General features: G+C 45.4%; 2 protein-coding genes across 4 annotated transcripts; both read left to right on the forward strand.

Annotated features, from left to right (window-relative positions):
* The first annotated feature begins 1,757 nt into the window (after positions 1-1,757).
* CHST4 (carbohydrate sulfotransferase 4) lies at positions 1,758-3,590 on the forward strand. Its single transcript, XM_071567953.1, has one exon. The coding sequence runs from the start codon at positions 1,771-1,773 to the stop codon at positions 2,947-2,949; it is 1,179 nt and encodes a 392-aa protein (XP_071424054.1). The 5' UTR covers positions 1,758-1,770; the 3' UTR covers positions 2,950-3,590.
* Positions 3,591-8,197: 4,607 nt separating this feature from the next.
* Positions 8,198-18,182, forward strand: KARS1 (lysyl-tRNA synthetase 1). Of its 3 annotated transcripts, none has more exons than XM_071567952.1 (14): positions 8,198-8,586; positions 10,146-10,290; positions 10,477-10,642; positions 11,033-11,126; positions 11,375-11,561; positions 11,816-11,941; positions 12,667-12,786; positions 12,999-13,161; positions 13,259-13,432; positions 14,097-14,182; positions 14,833-14,918; positions 15,237-15,363; positions 16,958-17,101; positions 17,344-18,182. In XM_071567952.1, exons 1-14 carry the CDS (start codon positions 8,213-8,215, stop codon positions 17,428-17,430), a joined length of 2,079 nt encoding a protein of 692 aa, XP_071424053.1. In that variant the 5' UTR covers positions 8,198-8,212; the 3' UTR covers positions 17,431-18,182. The 3 variants fall into 3 exon arrangements, with proteins under 3 accessions (XP_071424053.1, XP_071424051.1, XP_071424052.1); XM_071567950.1 differs by lacking the exon at positions 8,198-8,586 and adding an exon at positions 9,352-9,467; XM_071567951.1 differs by lacking the exon at positions 8,198-8,586 and adding an exon at positions 9,490-9,662.
* Positions 18,183-18,407: the final 225 nt, after the last annotated feature.

An 18,407-nucleotide genomic window follows, 5' to 3' on the forward strand; every position in this document is an offset into this window, starting at 1 on the left:
AAATATATATATTTATAACCAAAAGAAAGAAAAAAACCCCCAGAACAAATAGTAACACTGTAACCAAAACTTTGAAACAAATCAAGTCCTCTCTCTGCCCCTTCGGTGCAGTTGTATTTCCAGACACCGGGAGGCGCTGCTGCGCCTTGTGAAGCAGCGCCTGGGGTGACCCACAGGCTCCAGAGAGGCAAAGACAGAGGGGTAGGGATTGGTGCTCCTTCCGAAAACTCACGTGGGAATGGCGGCCACCAGGGACAAGCCAGGCGAACCCCCTCCAAGTGCTTCCACCAGCCCAGCAAATAGCAGCTGGCACACAAAGCAGCCGGAGGAGAGTAGTGTGGCAAAAACCTGGAAACGTCTCTCCCCCACACCTCCCCCCAGTCCTCTCCCCAGCCATTGCGTTGGAATGCAAAGCTATCAGCCATCCCTTTGTTTAGCCTTTAGACAGTCAGCTGGCTCTGGGTGGGCTGGGCTTCAACAAGCCATCTGTTCTGGCCCCCAACTCCCAAACCACGGTGTTGCTAAGGGACAGAAAAAAAATTCCATGAAACTGTAACAGGCAACAAGCATCACTATTTCCTGTGTAAGAGCGAAGAAGCTGTTCAGGCTGTGGCCTCATACGAAGTCAAGTGAGGCAACCAGCAGTAGCACGGGCACGGGTTTAATCTCTGCCAGGGGAGGTTTAGGTTGGATATCAGAAAAAAATTCTTTACAGAGAGAGTGATCAGACATTGGAATGGCTGCCCAGAGAGGGGGTGGACTCACTGTCCCTGGAGGTTTTTAAGATGAGACTCAGTGCCATGATCTGGTAATCACAGTGGGGGTGGATCAAGGGTTGGACTTGATGATCTCAGAGGTCTCTTCCAACCCACCTGATTCTATGATTCTATGATTTCTACCAAGAACGGTCACAGGGATGGCCTGCATACTCTGTCAAACGTCCAAAACATGCAGCTATCCCACCCAGATTTGATTCAAGATAAAAACAAATCCTTGCTTCAAGAAAAAAACTGTATACATTCTCATACTCATTTACATGCAGGTTTCCAAAGAAATAATTATTTCTGTGGTTTTAAATATTTCTGGGCATTTTCATGCCAGTGTTCATGTCTGCTCAGCAGAGATTTCTCGATTAATAGCTTCTGGCTACAATTCAAGAGCTCTGTGAGGAGTTAGAATAACACTATTAATTGTGCCAGATGGAAGTGATATCATCAAAGTTCATTTGGAAGCCAGGACTTTTGGTAAACACTACTGTATTCCTTGCATTGTATTTGCAAGGAGGAAGTGATAAATTACTTATTTTTACAACAGGCTTTGTTTGCAGCTCTTCCTGGGTTGGTCCAAATAGAGACCTGTTTCACTTTCTCATCAGACCTGAACACTACAGGCCATTTGTGTAACCAAATAAGTCAGTGGGCTTCTTGTCCAGACCAGAAGTATGTGGTCCCTCACAAAATGCACAACTCCAACCTTGCAAGACATTACTAAAGGAAAATTCATATTGTGGTAACACTTAGTGTCAACAACCAGGCTTACCCATTGGGCTGGGTATTGTCCTGTCTCTGAGAAATTACAATTGCTGCCTTATAAACCCTAAGCTCACAACGGTGCACAGCAGATAGCTTAGATAAACAAGTCAATTTATGCACATATCTTGGAGGGACAGATAAGTACCATTCCTAGTTGGTGAGCAGTAGTGACTGTACCTGAAAATATAAAACATCAGTATTAGAGTACTACCTCTGTCTCTGTAGGTCCCTTGCAACCATGGTGAAGTCTAGAAGAGTGCACGTGCTCCTGATTCTGGTAGTTCTGTCCTTCTTCCTGATCCACTTCCTACCCTGCAACAACAATGCCCGCATGGAAGAAAAACCTTCTCCAGTCCACATTCTCATTCTCTCCTCCTGGCGCTCAGGATCTTCCTTCACTGGACAAATCTTCAGCCAGCACCCCAGCGTCTTCTACCTGATGGAGCCTGCGTGGCATGTCTGGGTTAAGATGTACCAGAACAGTGCCAAAGTCTTACACATGGCAGTGCGGGACTTAGTCAGGTCAGTCTTTCTGTGTGACATGTCTGTGTTTGATGCTTACATGTCTAGCCAGAAGAAAAAGTCTGATTTATTTCAATGGGAGACAAGCCGAGCCTTATGCTCCCCACCTGCCTGTGACTCATTCAGTCGCACTGACATAATCACTGCAGGCAATTGCAAAACAATCTGTAGCAAGTATCCATTCAGCAAGGTGGAGGAAGCTTGTAAAACCTACAGCCATGTTGCCATCAAGGAGGTTCGGTTCTTTGACCTGAAAGTTCTTTACCCCCTTCTCACTGATCCATCCCTGAACCTCAAAATTATTCACTTGGTCCGTGATCCCCGGGCTGTGTTCAGGTCCCGAGAGAATACAATGGCAGACCTAAAACGTGACAGTAACATTGTTATGGGGTCTCAGAGGGCAAAGGGTGAAATGGGGCCCTATAACACAATGCAAGTAATCTGCAAAAGTCATGTTGAGATTTACAAGGCAGGAAGTCAGGCCATTCCCAGCTTCCTGAAAGACCGTTACCTGTTGGTTCGCTATGAAGACATTGTCAGAGACCCGCTGGCAAGGGCTGCTCAGATGTACAGGTTTGCAGAACTCCATTTCACACCAGAACTTCAAAAGTGGGTGCACAACATCACCCACGGGAAGGGTCACGGAGCACAGGCCTTTGATATTGGGTCCAGAGATGCACTGAGAGTATCCCAGGCCTGGAGGAAGACACTGCCCTTCCAGAAAATAGAAAAAGTGCAAAAAGTGTGCAAGGATGCGATGGACTTGCTGGGCTACCGGCTCGTTCAGTCTGAAGAAGAGCAAAAAAATCCGTCACTGGATCTTTTGTTTGCCCAGAACTCCTCGGAGTATCAAACACTTAAGGCAGAAAAACTGATGTCTGCACCTACTCTCTGAACATTGCAGAGTGCAGAACTGTTCCCTAGAACCAAAGAGGACAGAGGAGCAGGCATAGAAGTGTAAGAGAGTGTGCATGGATGCACATGGATGCAAGGACAAGTAACAGAACCCCAACTGCATTCATGAGAGCTCTAACCAGCACAGGGTCGCTCTCTAAGGCCCCTGGAGACTCAGCCACAATGGAGGCTGAAGTAATGCAAGTTTGTTTTCTGAATAAAGTATGTTGAGATTGGAGCATACAGAATACCAAAGGAGTTGGGACCAGACAGCAGAGCTCAACCTCCACCACAAATCACAGTTAAGTACCAGGGAAACCACATGGAGCAATTGCACTGCAAAAGAAAATAGAAAAGGAAGCTGAATAGAGAGAACATTATTTGTCATGCTGCCACACAGGATATGTAATGTCAGAAAAGATGCAAGGATGACAAGACATTTGGTTTCTGGAAAGATGATTTTTTTCTGAATGGTTGAGTTTTCAAGGCCAATTTTCCTTTTGTTCCATTCCCGTGCCTGGGTATCCAGCGTTGCTGGCAATGTTGGGGAGATGTTTGTGTTCACTTACTGTATAAGGGGAAAATGGAATAAAGCTGCTGTTGTTGAAAATAAAAACTCTTGGATTTGCATGTTGGGATCCATTTCTGGGATTATATGAATGCATTTATGTTTTTAGCTGAAATAGTTCTGTCTTCTAGATTTCAAACCCAAGTATAGTTGTATCCTTGGGAGTTCTCACAGTCCACATGTGTGACAGTAGAATTCATGCTAAGGTTGAGATCCTAAAGACAAGGTAAGGACACAGATGGCACTGGTATAAATACTGGAACTGGGAAGATAGGTTTATGGGAACAGACTGAAGAAACAAAAACAGGAAGTTATCCTATTGAACCATTTGGTGAGAGTATTTCTTGTCTTAGAGCATAAAAAACAGATGTTTAATGGACTATGTCATTCTCCACCATCTCAATTGGACATGCCATTCTCCCACCTCCAATGGGAATACGTAGCTCAAACCAGAACAGAATTATTTTTACCTGGTTTTAACAGTGTTCCAGAAGACAAGGAGAAAAAGTTGTTACGAGAGTTGGGGAGGAGTGAAACGCCTACAAATACTTCTTTCTAAGCATCTCTTTCCCATGGAAATTGCAGAGGCCCTTTAACACACATCTATGGAGAGCTTGCTACCTTAGCAACGTGGATACCTCTATCCCTACAGCTGCACCCCTAATCCCTGCAAAGGGCAGGATGTTGTATTATGGAAATAATAACTTTATTACTAGGGATCTTGTTGAATGACAAAATCCATGCTGAGAAGGCAGCACTGAAAGCAAGATATCTTCCTTTACACAGTGTTTATGCAAACTTGGGCAGGCAGGCTAACAGAGAGAAATGGGACTTGCACCATGCCAGAGAAGCACGCAGCCAGTTTTTCTTTGCAAGTCCCTTTAAAATAGAGCTAAACACATTCAGCTAAAAGCAGGGGGTCTCAGAAGCCCCTTCTTAGTGAAATTATAGTAAAGAGCTTCCTACTTGAAGTGCCAAGAAGCCTGATTCTGAGTGTTTTCAATACATTGCTAATTATATCTCTACATTAACCAATATCAGCTTGAGTGGCCTAAGTTTTATTATGAATACTTGTTTTCAGTGGACTCAATGCTGTGTATCAAATGTTTACCTGAACAAAAACCTTCATAGTGTTTCCAGTCAGTAAACAAATGACTTATATAAAAGTAATACATAATGCATTTTCTTAATGTACTTTTTTGAAAATTACTTTAACTTCTGCTTCCTAAGCCTCATCAGAGAAAAAGCAGGATCAGTGATTTCATTGTATCTTTACTACAGTCCTTTAGGTAAGTTTTCTCAATACCACAATTGTAAGACCTTCTTTTTTTTCTGGAAGCAACAAAGCCACACAGTATGGCCACACGCAAATTTAAAGTTGTCTTAATGCAACAAAAGATGACTTAAAATACTTTTCAGAGGAGGAAGAAAAGAACAAAAAAGCCCCAGCTTTCAAGATAGTGATGATAATGTGTAAAACTATGATTACACCCTTTGGCACACGCATAAAGTAAAGGTCATGCAAGTCTGTTTAGAAACAAACATCAAGATTACATTGTACAAGTTTAGAAAAACAAACTATTTTTATATCAATAAAAGTGATTAAGATGGTGAAGTTTCCAATCAAAACAACTTTTAAAAGCTGATTCTGGTATTCCTGTTGGTTGCTCTTCAACGTGATGCATGTGATCAGTTTTTCACTGGTAACTTTACTTATGAAAGGGCAGAAGTTCATTGACATTGATGAATGCTGGCTAACTCTAAAAGAAAGCAAATAGGAAATACCCAAATTCCAGATAATAGCTTGCAGAATTTCTGCCTCTGGAATCGTCTTTAACTCAAAGCTCTGGCATGTGTATTGCCACTTTGCCCTCTTTTCCAGGTATATGAATATTGCTGCTCCTGGCAATAATACAAAGAAGAAACTTGTATTCACCTTTGTGCTACAAAAAGAGCCTTCTTGACCCTCCTTGACAGTACAGGAACCTGATAGAAACATGGAAAACCAAACTGTCTCCAGCGTAATGGAAGGAGTGTAACTGTGTCATAAGACAAAGCACAGAGAACAAGGTTTTTTATAATGGAAGAAGGCAGAACCAAAATGCCCTGAGGCAGAACCATAAGGTATGGTGACATCTTCAGGTTTTAATGGGGAAGTGAAAGGAGACCTAGACCCATGTGTCTGTACAAGCAAGTGTCCCTGTGGACAATCAGTGCCTTTCAGGAGTTCTGAACAGATGAAAAAGGATAACCTGGAGTAAGCTGTGCTCTGTGTGTCTTAGTTCCTACACTGGATTGCATGAAGTGCATATGGAAAGATTCTTGGTGTTAGACAATGTGCTTGTGTGGTTCTGCAAAAGCAAAAGCACTGTATGTGGACTTGGAAGTTTGCACTGCATTTTCCACTAATTGCCCTGAAAAAGACAAACTCGCTTTTAAAATAAGAATTAAAATTACAATTATAAAAAGATATAGTAAGTCTGATCATTTTATATTGCAGCTACTGATTGTGTTCTGCCTCTAATTTTGAATTCTAGAGCAGTTTTGTTAAACGAGACCATTGAATTGCAACATTATGGTGCTGCTGAGATGTGTACACCACCCAGGCTAGAACAGGAGTTTTTTGCTGTGAGAGGTGACAGGTCTCCTGTTCATGAACCTGGCATCAGAAGTACTTGGATTTCAAATCCAACTGGTAAAGTTTCTAATTTAAAAAAACAACCTATTTTGTTTGCTGTGTTGTCTTGCACTCCCTTTTTAAGTGCTTGCCTGGCCTTCCACACAAGTCTCCAATTACCAGTGTGAACAGTACAAATGTGCCAAATAATTCTCACTTTTCAGCAGGAATGACCTGTCCAGTGAAACAATGCACAGTGCAGTTTTAGCATTTATTTGGTTACACTGGTTAACCCCCCTAACAATCAGTTGGTGTTTCTGAAATAGCAGTTTCATTACATCAAGGTGTTACTTACTTTCGATATAATTTGAATTTGCCTTAAAATCAGCAATTTCCTAATCCACCTTTATTTTTTTGAGTGCCAAAGTGCAATAAACAAAAAACACCAAAGATAACTCTTTAAGAAAAAAAAAGATCTGCTTTTACCAGCCCATTTATTTCACCATAAACTCCAGATTTGTAGGAATCACTTCAAATAACATTAAAATAAGTGACTAGAGCACAACATGCTAAAAGTACCAAGTTTTTCAGATTGTGACTGTATACTAGCAATGGTGTTCTCTCTTAAACACAACTTAGGTGATACCTTAACTTTGAGCACTCTTTCTTGTCTTTCCTACTTCAACCATCACACGTGGCCCTGGACGCTGGTGTGCTTTTTCCAACTAGAACATACGGTTTGGTACATGTGCTAATTTGCCTGGATTAAAGCTGCAACACTTTCACCTGTAGAGATGCAAAATGGGCCTTTTATTAAAGTAATTACTTTAGAACATTTCTGAAACTTCATAATATTGATCCAATTTTCCATCATATTTCTGAAAAGACTATAAAGTTCCTGCCACAGTCCTAGATCAGTCGTCCTCCTCTTGCTAACTCTTCCTAAATGCTATCCGCTTTGCTACATTTTCAGCTCCAAATTTTGCTATCAATTTATTTCTGACATGTTCATCATCCTTTTGCAATTCTAAATCATCCTCTCTGCTCCATACAGGGTACCCATCCAAGCGCTGCCCCGTCTGCAGAAAGTACAAAGTAGCCTCCACTTCACCACTGTTTTTCAGAAAGGCCTGTGTAACAGTGAGCAGGTCCACATTGAACTTCTCCATGAACTGCTGCATAGTTTTTACTACTTCTCCCACCACACTGGAAGAACTTGGTCTTTCTTCCCTTTGTAACTGAGTGTCACGGAAAGCAGAGTCCTCCAGTCCAGTTTTCAAATCAGATGCTGTTTCTCCTGGGGAACTTCCTGCTCCATCTTTTGTAGAAAGCTCTTCTGAAATGTCTGAAGTGTCACTTTCTGACTAAAAGTAAGAGAAGTGGAGTCTCCAATTAAACATGGTATTTTCCGGCAAGCTTCTTTTACCACAGCTACCAACTACCTTCCACTGTGACTCTACAGTATATAAAAACCTCAGAAAGTACTAGGTATAATAAAATTCAATGACTGAAGTCAAACTGTGTTAAAGAAGATATATTCGATCATAGAAAAGCATTAAATACAAGGGAGATTTTGAACAAACTAAGCATAAAAGGCAAAAGTGTTGATGGAGCTGCAGGCACGTTTTACGCCTGAAGCGAAAGGATGATTTCTATTTGCCAATTCACGTTTGAACACAACCCCATCACAGAAACCTCATGTTGACTTGGGCAGGGAATCAGTAACGTGCTGCAGCGAGGCCCCACTCATCACAAGCCCACGTAGCTGACAGCTCGCGGGCATCTCCCGTTCGGCCACAGAAGAGATGTCGCGGCGCAAAGTCATTCCATTTAACGAGTATTGCTTGTGCCGCCGGACACCGGGGAGGGTCTGCCCCACCACTCACCTCCGAGCTCTCGAACTCCCGCCTGGCGGCCGCGAAAAGACCCCTGAGCGCGGCCTCCTCGGTCTGCGGCGGCTCTGCGGAAACACGCGGGCACCGTCAGCCGGGCCTCAGCGGGGCCCGCCGCCGCCACCCCCGCCCTCCGCCCCGCTCACCCTCGATCTGCGGCCGCAGGTGGAGCAGGTAGCGCTGGCGCATGGCCCGCCAGCTGTGTCGGGTCAGGGCCCTCCGCTCCAGCTTTACCCACATCGCGCGGCCGGCCGCCCGCTCCGGGCCCCGCTCGCGCACCGCCCGCAGCAGCGCCTCGTCCTCCGCCTCCGTGAAGCCCCGGAGGCCGCACGGGGAGGCGGGCGGCGCGGCGGGCGGCGCGGGCAGCACGAAGGGCTCCAGCGGCAGCCGCTGGTTGCGCTGCACGCACTCGGTCACGTACTCGGTGGACACGGCCCTGGCGGCAGCCGCCTCGCCGGGCTCCGCCAGGAGCACTGCCCCCGGCTCCTGCACGCGGCACAGCCGCCCGCCGCCCGCCAGCACCAGCGGCGCTATGCGCAACTTGGCCTGCCCGGGCCTCACGTAGAACCGCATTGGGCGCCCGTCGTCCCACAGAAACAGCGACCGGGACCGCACCGCGCCTGCCGCACCGCCCGCCATCGGCCCCGCCACCGGCCCCGCCCCTGCCGCACCGCCCGCCACCGGCCCCGCCACCGGCCCCGCCACCGGCCCCGCCATCGGCCCCGCCACCGGCCCCGCCCCTGCCGCACCGCCCGCCACCGGCCCCGCCACCGGCCCCGCCATCGGCCCCGCCCCCGGCCCCGCCCCTGCCGCACCGCCCGCCCCCGGCCCCGCCCCTGCCGCACCGCCCGCCACCGGCCCCGCCCCTGCCGCACCGCCCGCCACCGGCCCCGCCATCGGCCCCGCCACCGGCCCCGCCACCGGCCCCGCCCCTGCCGCACCGCCCGCCCCCGGCCCCGCCCCTGCCGCACCGCCCGCCATCGGCCCCGCCCCTGCCGCGCCGCCCGCCACCGGCCCCGCCCCTGCCGCGCCGCCCGCCATCGGCCCCGCCCCCTGCCCCGCCCCCGGCCCCGCCCCTGCAGCACCGTCCGCCCCCGGCCCCGCCCCCGGCCCCGCCCCTGCCGCACCGTCCGCCACCGGCCCCGCCACCGGCCCCGCCACCGGCCCCGCCCCTGCCGCACCGCCCGCCCCCGGCCCCGCCCCCGGCCCCGCCCCTGCCGCGCCTGCCTCCCTTGCCGCGCCGCCCGCCACCGGCCCCGCCATCGGCCCTGCCCTCGGCCCCGCCCCTGCCGCACCGCCCGCCACCGGCCCCGCCATCGGCCCTGCCCTCGGCCCGCGCGCATGCGCGGCAGGCCGGAAGGGCGGCGGCGGCGGGAGATGGCGGCACCAGCGGCGGAGCACGCGTGCGAAGCGGCGGAGAACGAGCCGCACCTCAGCAAAAAGTGAGGGTGGGCGGGCAGGCGGGGCCGGGCCGGGGAGGTGAAGGTGAGACGAGTGTCCGGCTGCCCCGGTGCGTGTCTCTGCCAAGGCACCTGGCGGACACCCATGCTGAGCCCCGGCGCCGCGCGGCTCCGCGGCTGGGTCTGGAGGGCCGCGCCAGCGCTCCGGTGGCGGCAGGCGCTTCATGACCAAAGCAGGTCGGTGCTTTGCGTCTGGCTTGGCCCGTTTCTGTACGCACGGAGTCCCGGACGGCGGGGTTGGGAGGGCGGCAGGAGCCGGAGTGCCGGAGCGCAACGGGCCGGGCCGGGAAAGTAGCTTCGAGAACCCTGCGTTTGCCTGACTTTTTGCAGTGAGGAGTTTGCGTTGTTTCACTTGCACACTGCGTGGGGTTGCCAGACTCTTGGAATAAAATGGAGTGCGGAAAGTCCCTAGGAAAGCAGACGCTGTCTACACTGTTCAATTTCGCTTTCGCTTTCTCTCAGTATTTGTATCTTAGGAGATTAACTAAGAAAGAGTTCAAAGCAGAAAATGTTTAAACGTGCTTAAGGAGTATCTTGACTTTTGTGCAGACTAAGAGAAGTGACAGGGTTATTTGTACTGGAAGATTTTGGTAGAACCCTACCAATCGTTTCCCTGACGAAGTATCAGAGTACCTGCTACATCTGGTTTCTCTTTTGTAGTGAGCTGAAGAGACGTTTAAAGGCTGAGAGAAAAATAGCTGAGAAAGAGGCAAAGCAGAAAGAGCAGAGTGAAAAGCAGTCAAATAAGCCTTCCTTGACTTCCGAGAATAATGCTGGAGCTGATGAGGAGAGCTTGGATCCAAATGTGAGCATCTGGCCTCATCCTTATTGCTGTTCTGTGAATAAATCTTACTGACTTACATTTTATTTTTTAATTCATGGGTAATGAAACGGTTTTTCTTACATAAGGGCAGCTGCAGCTTAATTTACAGCCTGTAATGTATTTTCAGATTCTAATAAAGTTATTTGGTTCTTTTGTTTCTGGTGACAGCAATACTACAAGATTCGTAGCCATGCAATCCAGCAGCTGAAGGGCACCAATGAAGATCCCTATCCCCACAAGTTCCATGTAGACTTATCTCTCTCAGATTTTATAGACAAATACGGTCACCTGCAGCCAGGAGATCATCTGACAGACATTACAGTGAGAGTGGCAGGTAAAACCTTACATGAGATACAGAAAGATGTTAAAGTCTTAGCTGCTTTTATTGATGGGTCTCTGTTTGGATTTTGCTGATCACCTGTTACTCTGTCGTGAAGTCTGTACCGGTGTTAAACTGTTTGGAACGTGTCCCTTCAGACTGAGTGCACCTGTGCAACAGCCCTTACAACTGGAAGATTAGATTATAATGTGGGCTCCAGGACCCAAAATGCAGATGGTCTTTTGTGCTCTGGTATTAACTGTGAGACTTAACTTCTTCTCTTTCAACAGTTAGTGGTTAGTTCAGAGATGATGATTCTTTGTCTAAGTGATAATAACGTGGCTTTTGTCCCTGTATCCTTTCTGCTGAAGTCTTTTCTGATGTCCTGCATACTTTGATTTTTAGGTCGGATCCATGCAAAGCGTGCCTCTGGAGGGAAACTGATTTTCTATGATCTTCGTGGAGAAGGAGTCAAGTTGCAAGTCATGGCAAACTCCAGGTAAGGAAAGGTATTCCCAGTAGCATTCTAAAGTGCACTATATTTTGGGGCCTAGAAATCTGTATTTGAGTAGTATTTTTGGTCTATGGGTTGGCTTAGGCAGGCAGATAATGTTATGCTTACGATGTTGTGGTTGTCTTCCCTGTTAGAGTAATCCTTTTTTAAGGATTTGGTCTTGGGGAGACTCGAGGACAGCTGGGAAGATTTAATTTTAAACAAATGTTCGTACATTTGTTTTGTAATTACAGCTTCTACAAATCTGAGGAAGACTATTTCCATGTTAACAACAAGTTGCGTCGTGGGGACATTATTGGTGTAGAGGGGAATCCTGGGAAAACAAAGAAAGGGGAACTGAGCATTATTCCTCGTGAAATCACACTGCTGTCTCCATGCCTTCACATGTTGCCTCATCTTCATTTTGGCCTCAAAGATAAGGTACTTGTCATACTTGTCAGTCTTGGAGGCAATTTGACAGATGATAGAAGGATTTGGGTTGGAAGGGACCTTACAGATCATTTAGTTCCAACACCCCTGCCATGGGCAGGAGTGTCACAGATAAGTCTGAATGGATGACCTTTGGTACCTGCTGGTGTTATCAATGAACAGAGAAACATTAGTTTTGTTTGATGCTTTTTTCCTTTCGTGTCACATTTTGTCTAGCTTGTTCTAAAGATATATGTTCTTTTCAGGAAACCAGATATCGTCAGAGATACTTGGATTTAATTCTTAATGATTATGTGAGGCAAAAATTTATAACCCGTGCAAAGATCATCACTTACCTTCGGAGCTTTCTAGATGAGTTGGGCTTCCTTGAGGTAAGGTTTCAGTGTTGATTTCTCTCCCCATACTGAGAGTGTTTAGAACTTCTCAGGTTCAAGGGTGCTTTATATTCAGGCTCATATGCAAAGTACTTACAGAAGTGACAATAATTACCTTAGCATGGTTAGTTTTACCAGTTTAATGTAATGGGAGCCATTCCTTTCCTCTCTTTTTAAAAAAGTTTTGACTATTCATCAGTTGGTGAGGTTATGACTCAGGAAACTTTTACCAAGGCAGTACTCCAAACTAATGCTATTTTTTCCTTATTTCAGTAAATTAAATGGAAACAGCATCTCTGAAACGGTGTTTTGCATCTGGAGATAAAAGCAGGTTTTACTTCCTGTAGGTAAAATTGGATTGCCCTGACCCAGGTGCAGGAGCTTGCACTTGGCCTTGTTGAACTTCCTTTTCTGCAGTGTAGAGAGAGGATTTGTGATAACATCATGCCGCCGTTCCTGGCTTTGGTAACATGAACCCAGAAAGTTGGTGTTTGTAGTAAATACGAATGACTCGTGATAGCATCATATAAATGATGTAATTTGTTTTGACTGACTGTATGAAAGACATGCACTTCAGAATTGCTTTCATTTACTGAAATGTCAGTAAGTGAAATACAGAGATTTTTCATCAAAACTAGGTGTGATTTGTTTGCTTGATCTACACAGTTCTGTTTTAGAAACAGATTTGATGCAAACAGGACAATTTTTGTTTTGTTTTACAGATTGAAACTCCTATGATGAATGTAATTCCGGGTGGAGCTGTGGCAAAACCTTTTATCACCTACCACAATGAACTCGAAATGAATTTATATATGAGAATTGCTCCAGAGCTTTACCATAAGGTAGAATGCAACCCTCTCAGGGCTAAGCCTATATTCTTCAAACAGTTTTAAAAAAGTAAATGTAGCTCAAATTAGAGTAGTTATTGAAGAAAGGTGGACATGTCTCACTTTGAATGAGATTTGTAAGGTTGTGTTGCAGTTGTGTGTGTTTGAGCTCTCTTTCAGTTCTTTTGAAAAAGTTAGTGTATTTACTAAAATTCCATTTTGTTCAGATGTTGGTGGTTGGAGGTCTGGACAGAGTATATGAAATTGGGCGTCAGTTCCGGAATGAAGGAATTGATCTGACTCACAATCCCGAGTTCACAACTTGTGAATTCTATATGGCTTATGCAGACTACCATGACTTGATGGACATTACAGAGAAGTTGCTTTCAGGTGATGTATGCAATTAATAACAAAAGAGTAAGAATCTCTGGAAGAATTGCTTATTATGTGGCATACGCTTCTTCTAAACTTAAGGTTCCTTTTGTAGGGATGGTGAAACATATTACTGGGAGTTACAAGATCACTTATCATCCAGATGGTCCAGATGGACAGGCCTATGAGATAGATTTTACCCCTCCCTTCCGTCGAATCAGCATGGTATATGATCTGGAAAAGGCCCTGGGAGTGAAATTTCCATCAACTGAGGATTTTGAAACTGAAGGTTAGATGCTGAGTATGAATGTCCTGTAATTCATCCTTAAGAGTAAGTGTGCAAAAGGTATCAAGTTCTCAGCCTGCAGTTTGTCAGCTGCATTTTTTGAGGTAGTAGTAATGCATGGGAGTACTTTTCTGTGGTTTTGTCAGTTTATCCAACTGTCCAGAAAGAAGCCTTCATGTCCTGCAGTCTTTGGCGGGATCTGACTCTTTTGCCTCTTCCTTTGTTGAGTATTTGTGAAAGAATGTACTCAAGAGGTGTGTGATGTGGGGAGTTCCTTATCTGTTGAAGAGGTCCAACTTTTCACTTCTTATTTCTTCTGTGCTGTTGAGTTTCCATGCCTGCAATCATTACTTAGGCGAATGATTATTAGGGGCTTTCTTCAAAATGCATGTATGTGCTATTACACCCTTCCCTAAATAATAATGCCTAGCAGTTATTTGGTGTTGTACTTCAGTGTTGTCAAATTTCTGAAGTATAACATAACTTATATTTTACTATAAATTATTAAAACCAAACACTATTTTTGTAGATTGACGTTTAAGTTCATGTTTTCCATGATGTCTACCATTAAGATCTTCTAAATCGCTCTATGACATGTTGAAGGGTCTAGTAAGAACAAAAAATGGTTGCTGGGGTGACTTTTCTAATTTTTTGTCTACAATTTCAGAAACTCGCAAGTTCTTTGATAACCTTTGTGTAGAGAGGGACATTGAATGTCCACCTCCCAGGACAACAGCCAGGCTTCTTGACAAGGTAAGTAAGGTTGCTGATTTTATAATACTAATGTCTTTGAGGCCCTCTCTGTATCAACAGAAGTGTCTTGAGAGAAGTTTAGCTGCACCTGTGGAAACAGGCTGAAGTGCATTTCAGCTATTGCTGTATTAGAGTGAGAAAACTTGCTGTGTCAAAATCCTTTTTTGTGTTGTCTACACTAATAGCTTAGTTACATCTGCTTGAGTGCTAGAGAATCTTAGTTTGATAACTGGCCTCTTGTTAAAGGAGATCAGCTTTATCTTATGTCAGTTTTGTCTGCAAGATCTGTGTATCTCTATGTACCTTACCAAACAGGTTGGCTTACCACGTAATTCCATCAAGCTGTATTCCTTTGTACCCAAACGTTGTCTCATGGCTGTTCTTCTAAGGCTTTTCCTTTTGGTCTTTGCTGTAATGTACAAAGTGAATTATACAGTTTTTGCTATGTCATTTTTCTTACCTGATTAGGACAGACATTCTCTCTTACTGAAGACATTACCATGATCAGAAATTATTACTTGGGAAACTTCAGATTTATGGTTCCTTCTTCAGTAGCGAAGAGAGGAAATCAGGGTGATTAGTGAAGGCAGTGCTAGGAAAGTGATACTGTTATTGTACTCTATATAATTGTTTCGCTTTTGTTTTTCCAGTTAGTTGGTGAATTCCTGGAAGTCACTTGTATCAACCCTACATTCATCTGTGATCACCCACAAGTCATGAGTCCTCTTGCCAAATGGTAAGATTATGAGACACGGTCAGTATGTAATTCTTTTAAATCTTTTACTTACTAAAAAAAAACAAAAGTCAAGTATGTGAAAATAGAGATTTTTATGTTGGGTACTGGTTTTTGAATTCTGACACAAATAGAGATGGACATTGGTTCCTGAGTTGTGAAACCTATCATCCAGGGGAAAAGTGTGTCCATGCTTACTAGTTTGAAGTTTTGACCACTCTTAGTGCTAAGGGTGCACGATTGCCCAGACTAATATATGTGCTCTTTGCTTTTATAAATACGTTTATTTTAAGATATGGCTGTTTTGCCTTCTTCACACAGGCATCGCTCCCATCCGGGACTGACTGAACGCTTTGAACTCTTTGTGATGAAGAAGGAAGTGTGCAATGCATACACAGAGCTCAACGACCCCTTCCGACAGCGGCAGCTCTTTGAGGATCAGGCCAAGGTATGATGTCCTGCCGATAGTGAATTAGTGATACAGACATGTAAACAAAGAGTATGGCTCTTCCAAATCTGTCATGGGTACCTACTGCTGAAAAGAGTTGTTAATACTTTGAAGGAGTGTTTCTTTTTTAGGTGAAAGCCTGTCATTAAAATTTAATTACTCTTTAAGATCTTGCTTTCTAAGATAAACAAGTCCAAACACTGCTGTTGGTTAGGTATTTTTAGTGCAACTTTGTTTTGGAGTATCTTCCTTTTATTCTACCCAAAGTACTAAACTGGAAAAAAGCAAATGTGCAAAGTGTTTTCTGTGTCTTGCCTAGGTTGGAAGTTACTTTTCCTCAACTAAGTATTTATGTACTCATACAACATTATACTTTAAGTTCTTAAATGAATTTTCATGTCCAGTAAGAGTTTAAATGCTGTGTAAGAAATAGCTTAATGTCCTGAACTGAGTTATTAATATATTAAGTCAACTCACAGAATAGAGCTGCAGATTGGAAATTATTAGCATGCAAATCTATGGTACTAGGTTCCTCTAAATAAGCCTTGTAATGAAGGGACTGAAACTCACTGTTATTAGTTAGGTATACACATCCATGAATGCATGCTTGTCCACAAGTGATTGAGGTCAGATGATTTGGTCTGCAGAAACAAACCTCCTGTTCTTCATACCCTTTCTAATCACTTCACAGTACCTGAGAGAATTAAACAATTGTCAAAGTCAGGACAATATTAACTAATTTACCTGTCAGTAAATTTCAAAATGTTAAGTCCGAATGAATAGTATTACAGATGTCTTTTATCTTTAGTCTGTTGTATATACATTTACTGCAGTTGTCTCATGATTATAGCCAGACTTGGCAGAAATAGAATTGTATATATTGAACAAAAATTTGCCTGAAAATTAAATGTTAAGGTGGAGACTGAGATGAAGGATGGCAGTTGGCATTTCCAGATTTCTGGTAGAAAAGGTTGCTAGAAGTCTTTTGCTAAGTCTTCCTTGAAACTGGGGGCAAAAATGTTTGCTGTTGTTTGGACATTTGGCATTTTCTAAATTTGAGGTGGCTAGTCTGCGTTTTTATTATTATGACTTTTGTCACTTAGAGAGGGTCACGTGCATTAGTTACTGTCTCAGTGTAGGGCTTTTTAATCTTTCTTTTTGAAAGGAAAAATGCAGTACGTAAACTTAGTTTTGTGGAGCAGCTACTGATGATTCAAACAGTTATGCTTCTTAGTTCTTTCTGCAAACATTAAAGGGTGGGCTGCAAGCAATAAAGAATCTGAGAAGCTTTTAAAAGCAATTAATTCTGCTGTCATTAGCTGCTGAAGTGAAGAGCCTGGGCCTTTGCCAAGAAAGGAAACTGACAGGTCAGAAAGGAACTGAGCCTAGAGCTGTTTTGGGAGCACCTGTGCAAGTGACCTCCACAGTTGGCCCAGTGCTGAGGTTCTCCTTCATTTGTTCCACAGCTGTACAGGGCTTTGGTTTCATCAGCTACATGGCTGCTACAAATGCTGGTATTCCTCCTTTTTGGTAGCAGAAGTGGTGCTAACCAGCTCTGTACAACCCACTTTTTACTATTAATTTCCTCATTTAGGCAAAAGCTGCAGGTGATGATGAAGCCATGTTTATTGATGAAAACTTCTGCACTGCACTGGAGTATGGTCTTCCTCCTACAGCCGGCTGGGGCATGGGCATTGATCGCTTGACCATGTTCCTTACAGACTCCAATAACATCAAGGTAAGCGGTGGCAGTGGTAAGGGACTGCTGCTGGCTTTGTCAGGGAGCAGGGAATGGGATTCTGCAAAGCTGGCCATCTCAGCAGTGGCACACAGTGCAGCTTGTTTGAGGGTCCTGGAGCTGCACAGTCCCACTAGAAAGAGCTCCTTGGCTGCACCTGCTCAGCTCTGGGGAGGCTGTGCTGGGGCTGGGGCAGCTCTGGCAAGCCCTGGGCAGGGTGCTGATGCTGTTGCTGTCCACAGGAGGTGCTGCTCTTCCCTGCCATGAAACCGGAGGACAGCAAGAAGGAGGCGCAGCCCGAGCCCCCTGCCGAGGGCACCTCTGTGTGAGGCCCCAGACCGCCGTGGGCACTGATTCAAAGAAATTCTGCTCAACACTTAAATTTGATCAATGTTAAGTTGCACTCCTTTTTATTGAGGGCTCTGGGGAGCAGTGGACAAGTCCTCCCTAGGTGCGTCCGATGAAATTTCAAAAGCAAACTATGTGTTTTCAAGAGTTACAACATTCATGGTCAGTCCTGCCTGTCTGCGCCTTCGGGCTATGTAGGGCCACAGTAATTACTTCGCGGTCTTTGCTGCCATCTAGCGTCCCTTTATTACAATTACAATCCTCTTTCAGGGCTTTAAAAAACTTTTAAAATCTTTTGTTCTCAGTCCATAAGTTGGGCCTTTGTATTGCTGTATCCTTTTCGCTTCGGATGTCTTGTTTCACAACCTTGAATGTTGGATACTTGAGTGGTTACTTGTCAGTTTGAAGATACCTATGTGCAAAAGTTAAGTTCTTTTCCCAGTCCCTCCTTACTTAGAAAATCTATATCCCTTAGCTTAAAGGTTAGAAAATTCTCCGCAAGTTAAGCAAAAATACAAGATTGTTCTATTAGAAGCACATATAACTTTAGCCTAAAATAATTCTATTAACTTTTTGTTAGTATATCAAATTATTAAAAATTAAAACTTTTAAAAATTTATCCATACTAATACATCCAGGGTTAATTTGGAATGTACACGATTTATCAGCTTTTTCAGCACCTCGGTGCGAGCACGGGATGGCGCCGGACATAATAAAGGCAGCGCTGTTCGCACCCCTGTCTGTGTCTCTGTGCGCCTGCGCAGCAGCCGCCCCTCCCGGCGGACGGGGCTCCCGAGCAGCAGCTGCGCGTGCGCGGCGGGGACGTACCGGCCGCCGTGCGTGTCCGGGGCGGGGCCTGGGGCGGCGGGCGCGGCCCGAGCGCGGCCTGCGGAGCTCGGCAGGAGCGGGGCCCGTGAGCTTCGGGAGGCGCGGGCAGTGTCGGGCGCCTCAGGGGTGC

The sequence above is a fragment of the Pithys albifrons genome, chromosome 12 (assembly GCF_047495875.1).
Source record: "Pithys albifrons albifrons isolate INPA30051 chromosome 12, PitAlb_v1, whole genome shotgun sequence".
Classification (NCBI taxonomy): Eukaryota; Metazoa; Chordata; class Aves; order Passeriformes; family Thamnophilidae; genus Pithys; species Pithys albifrons.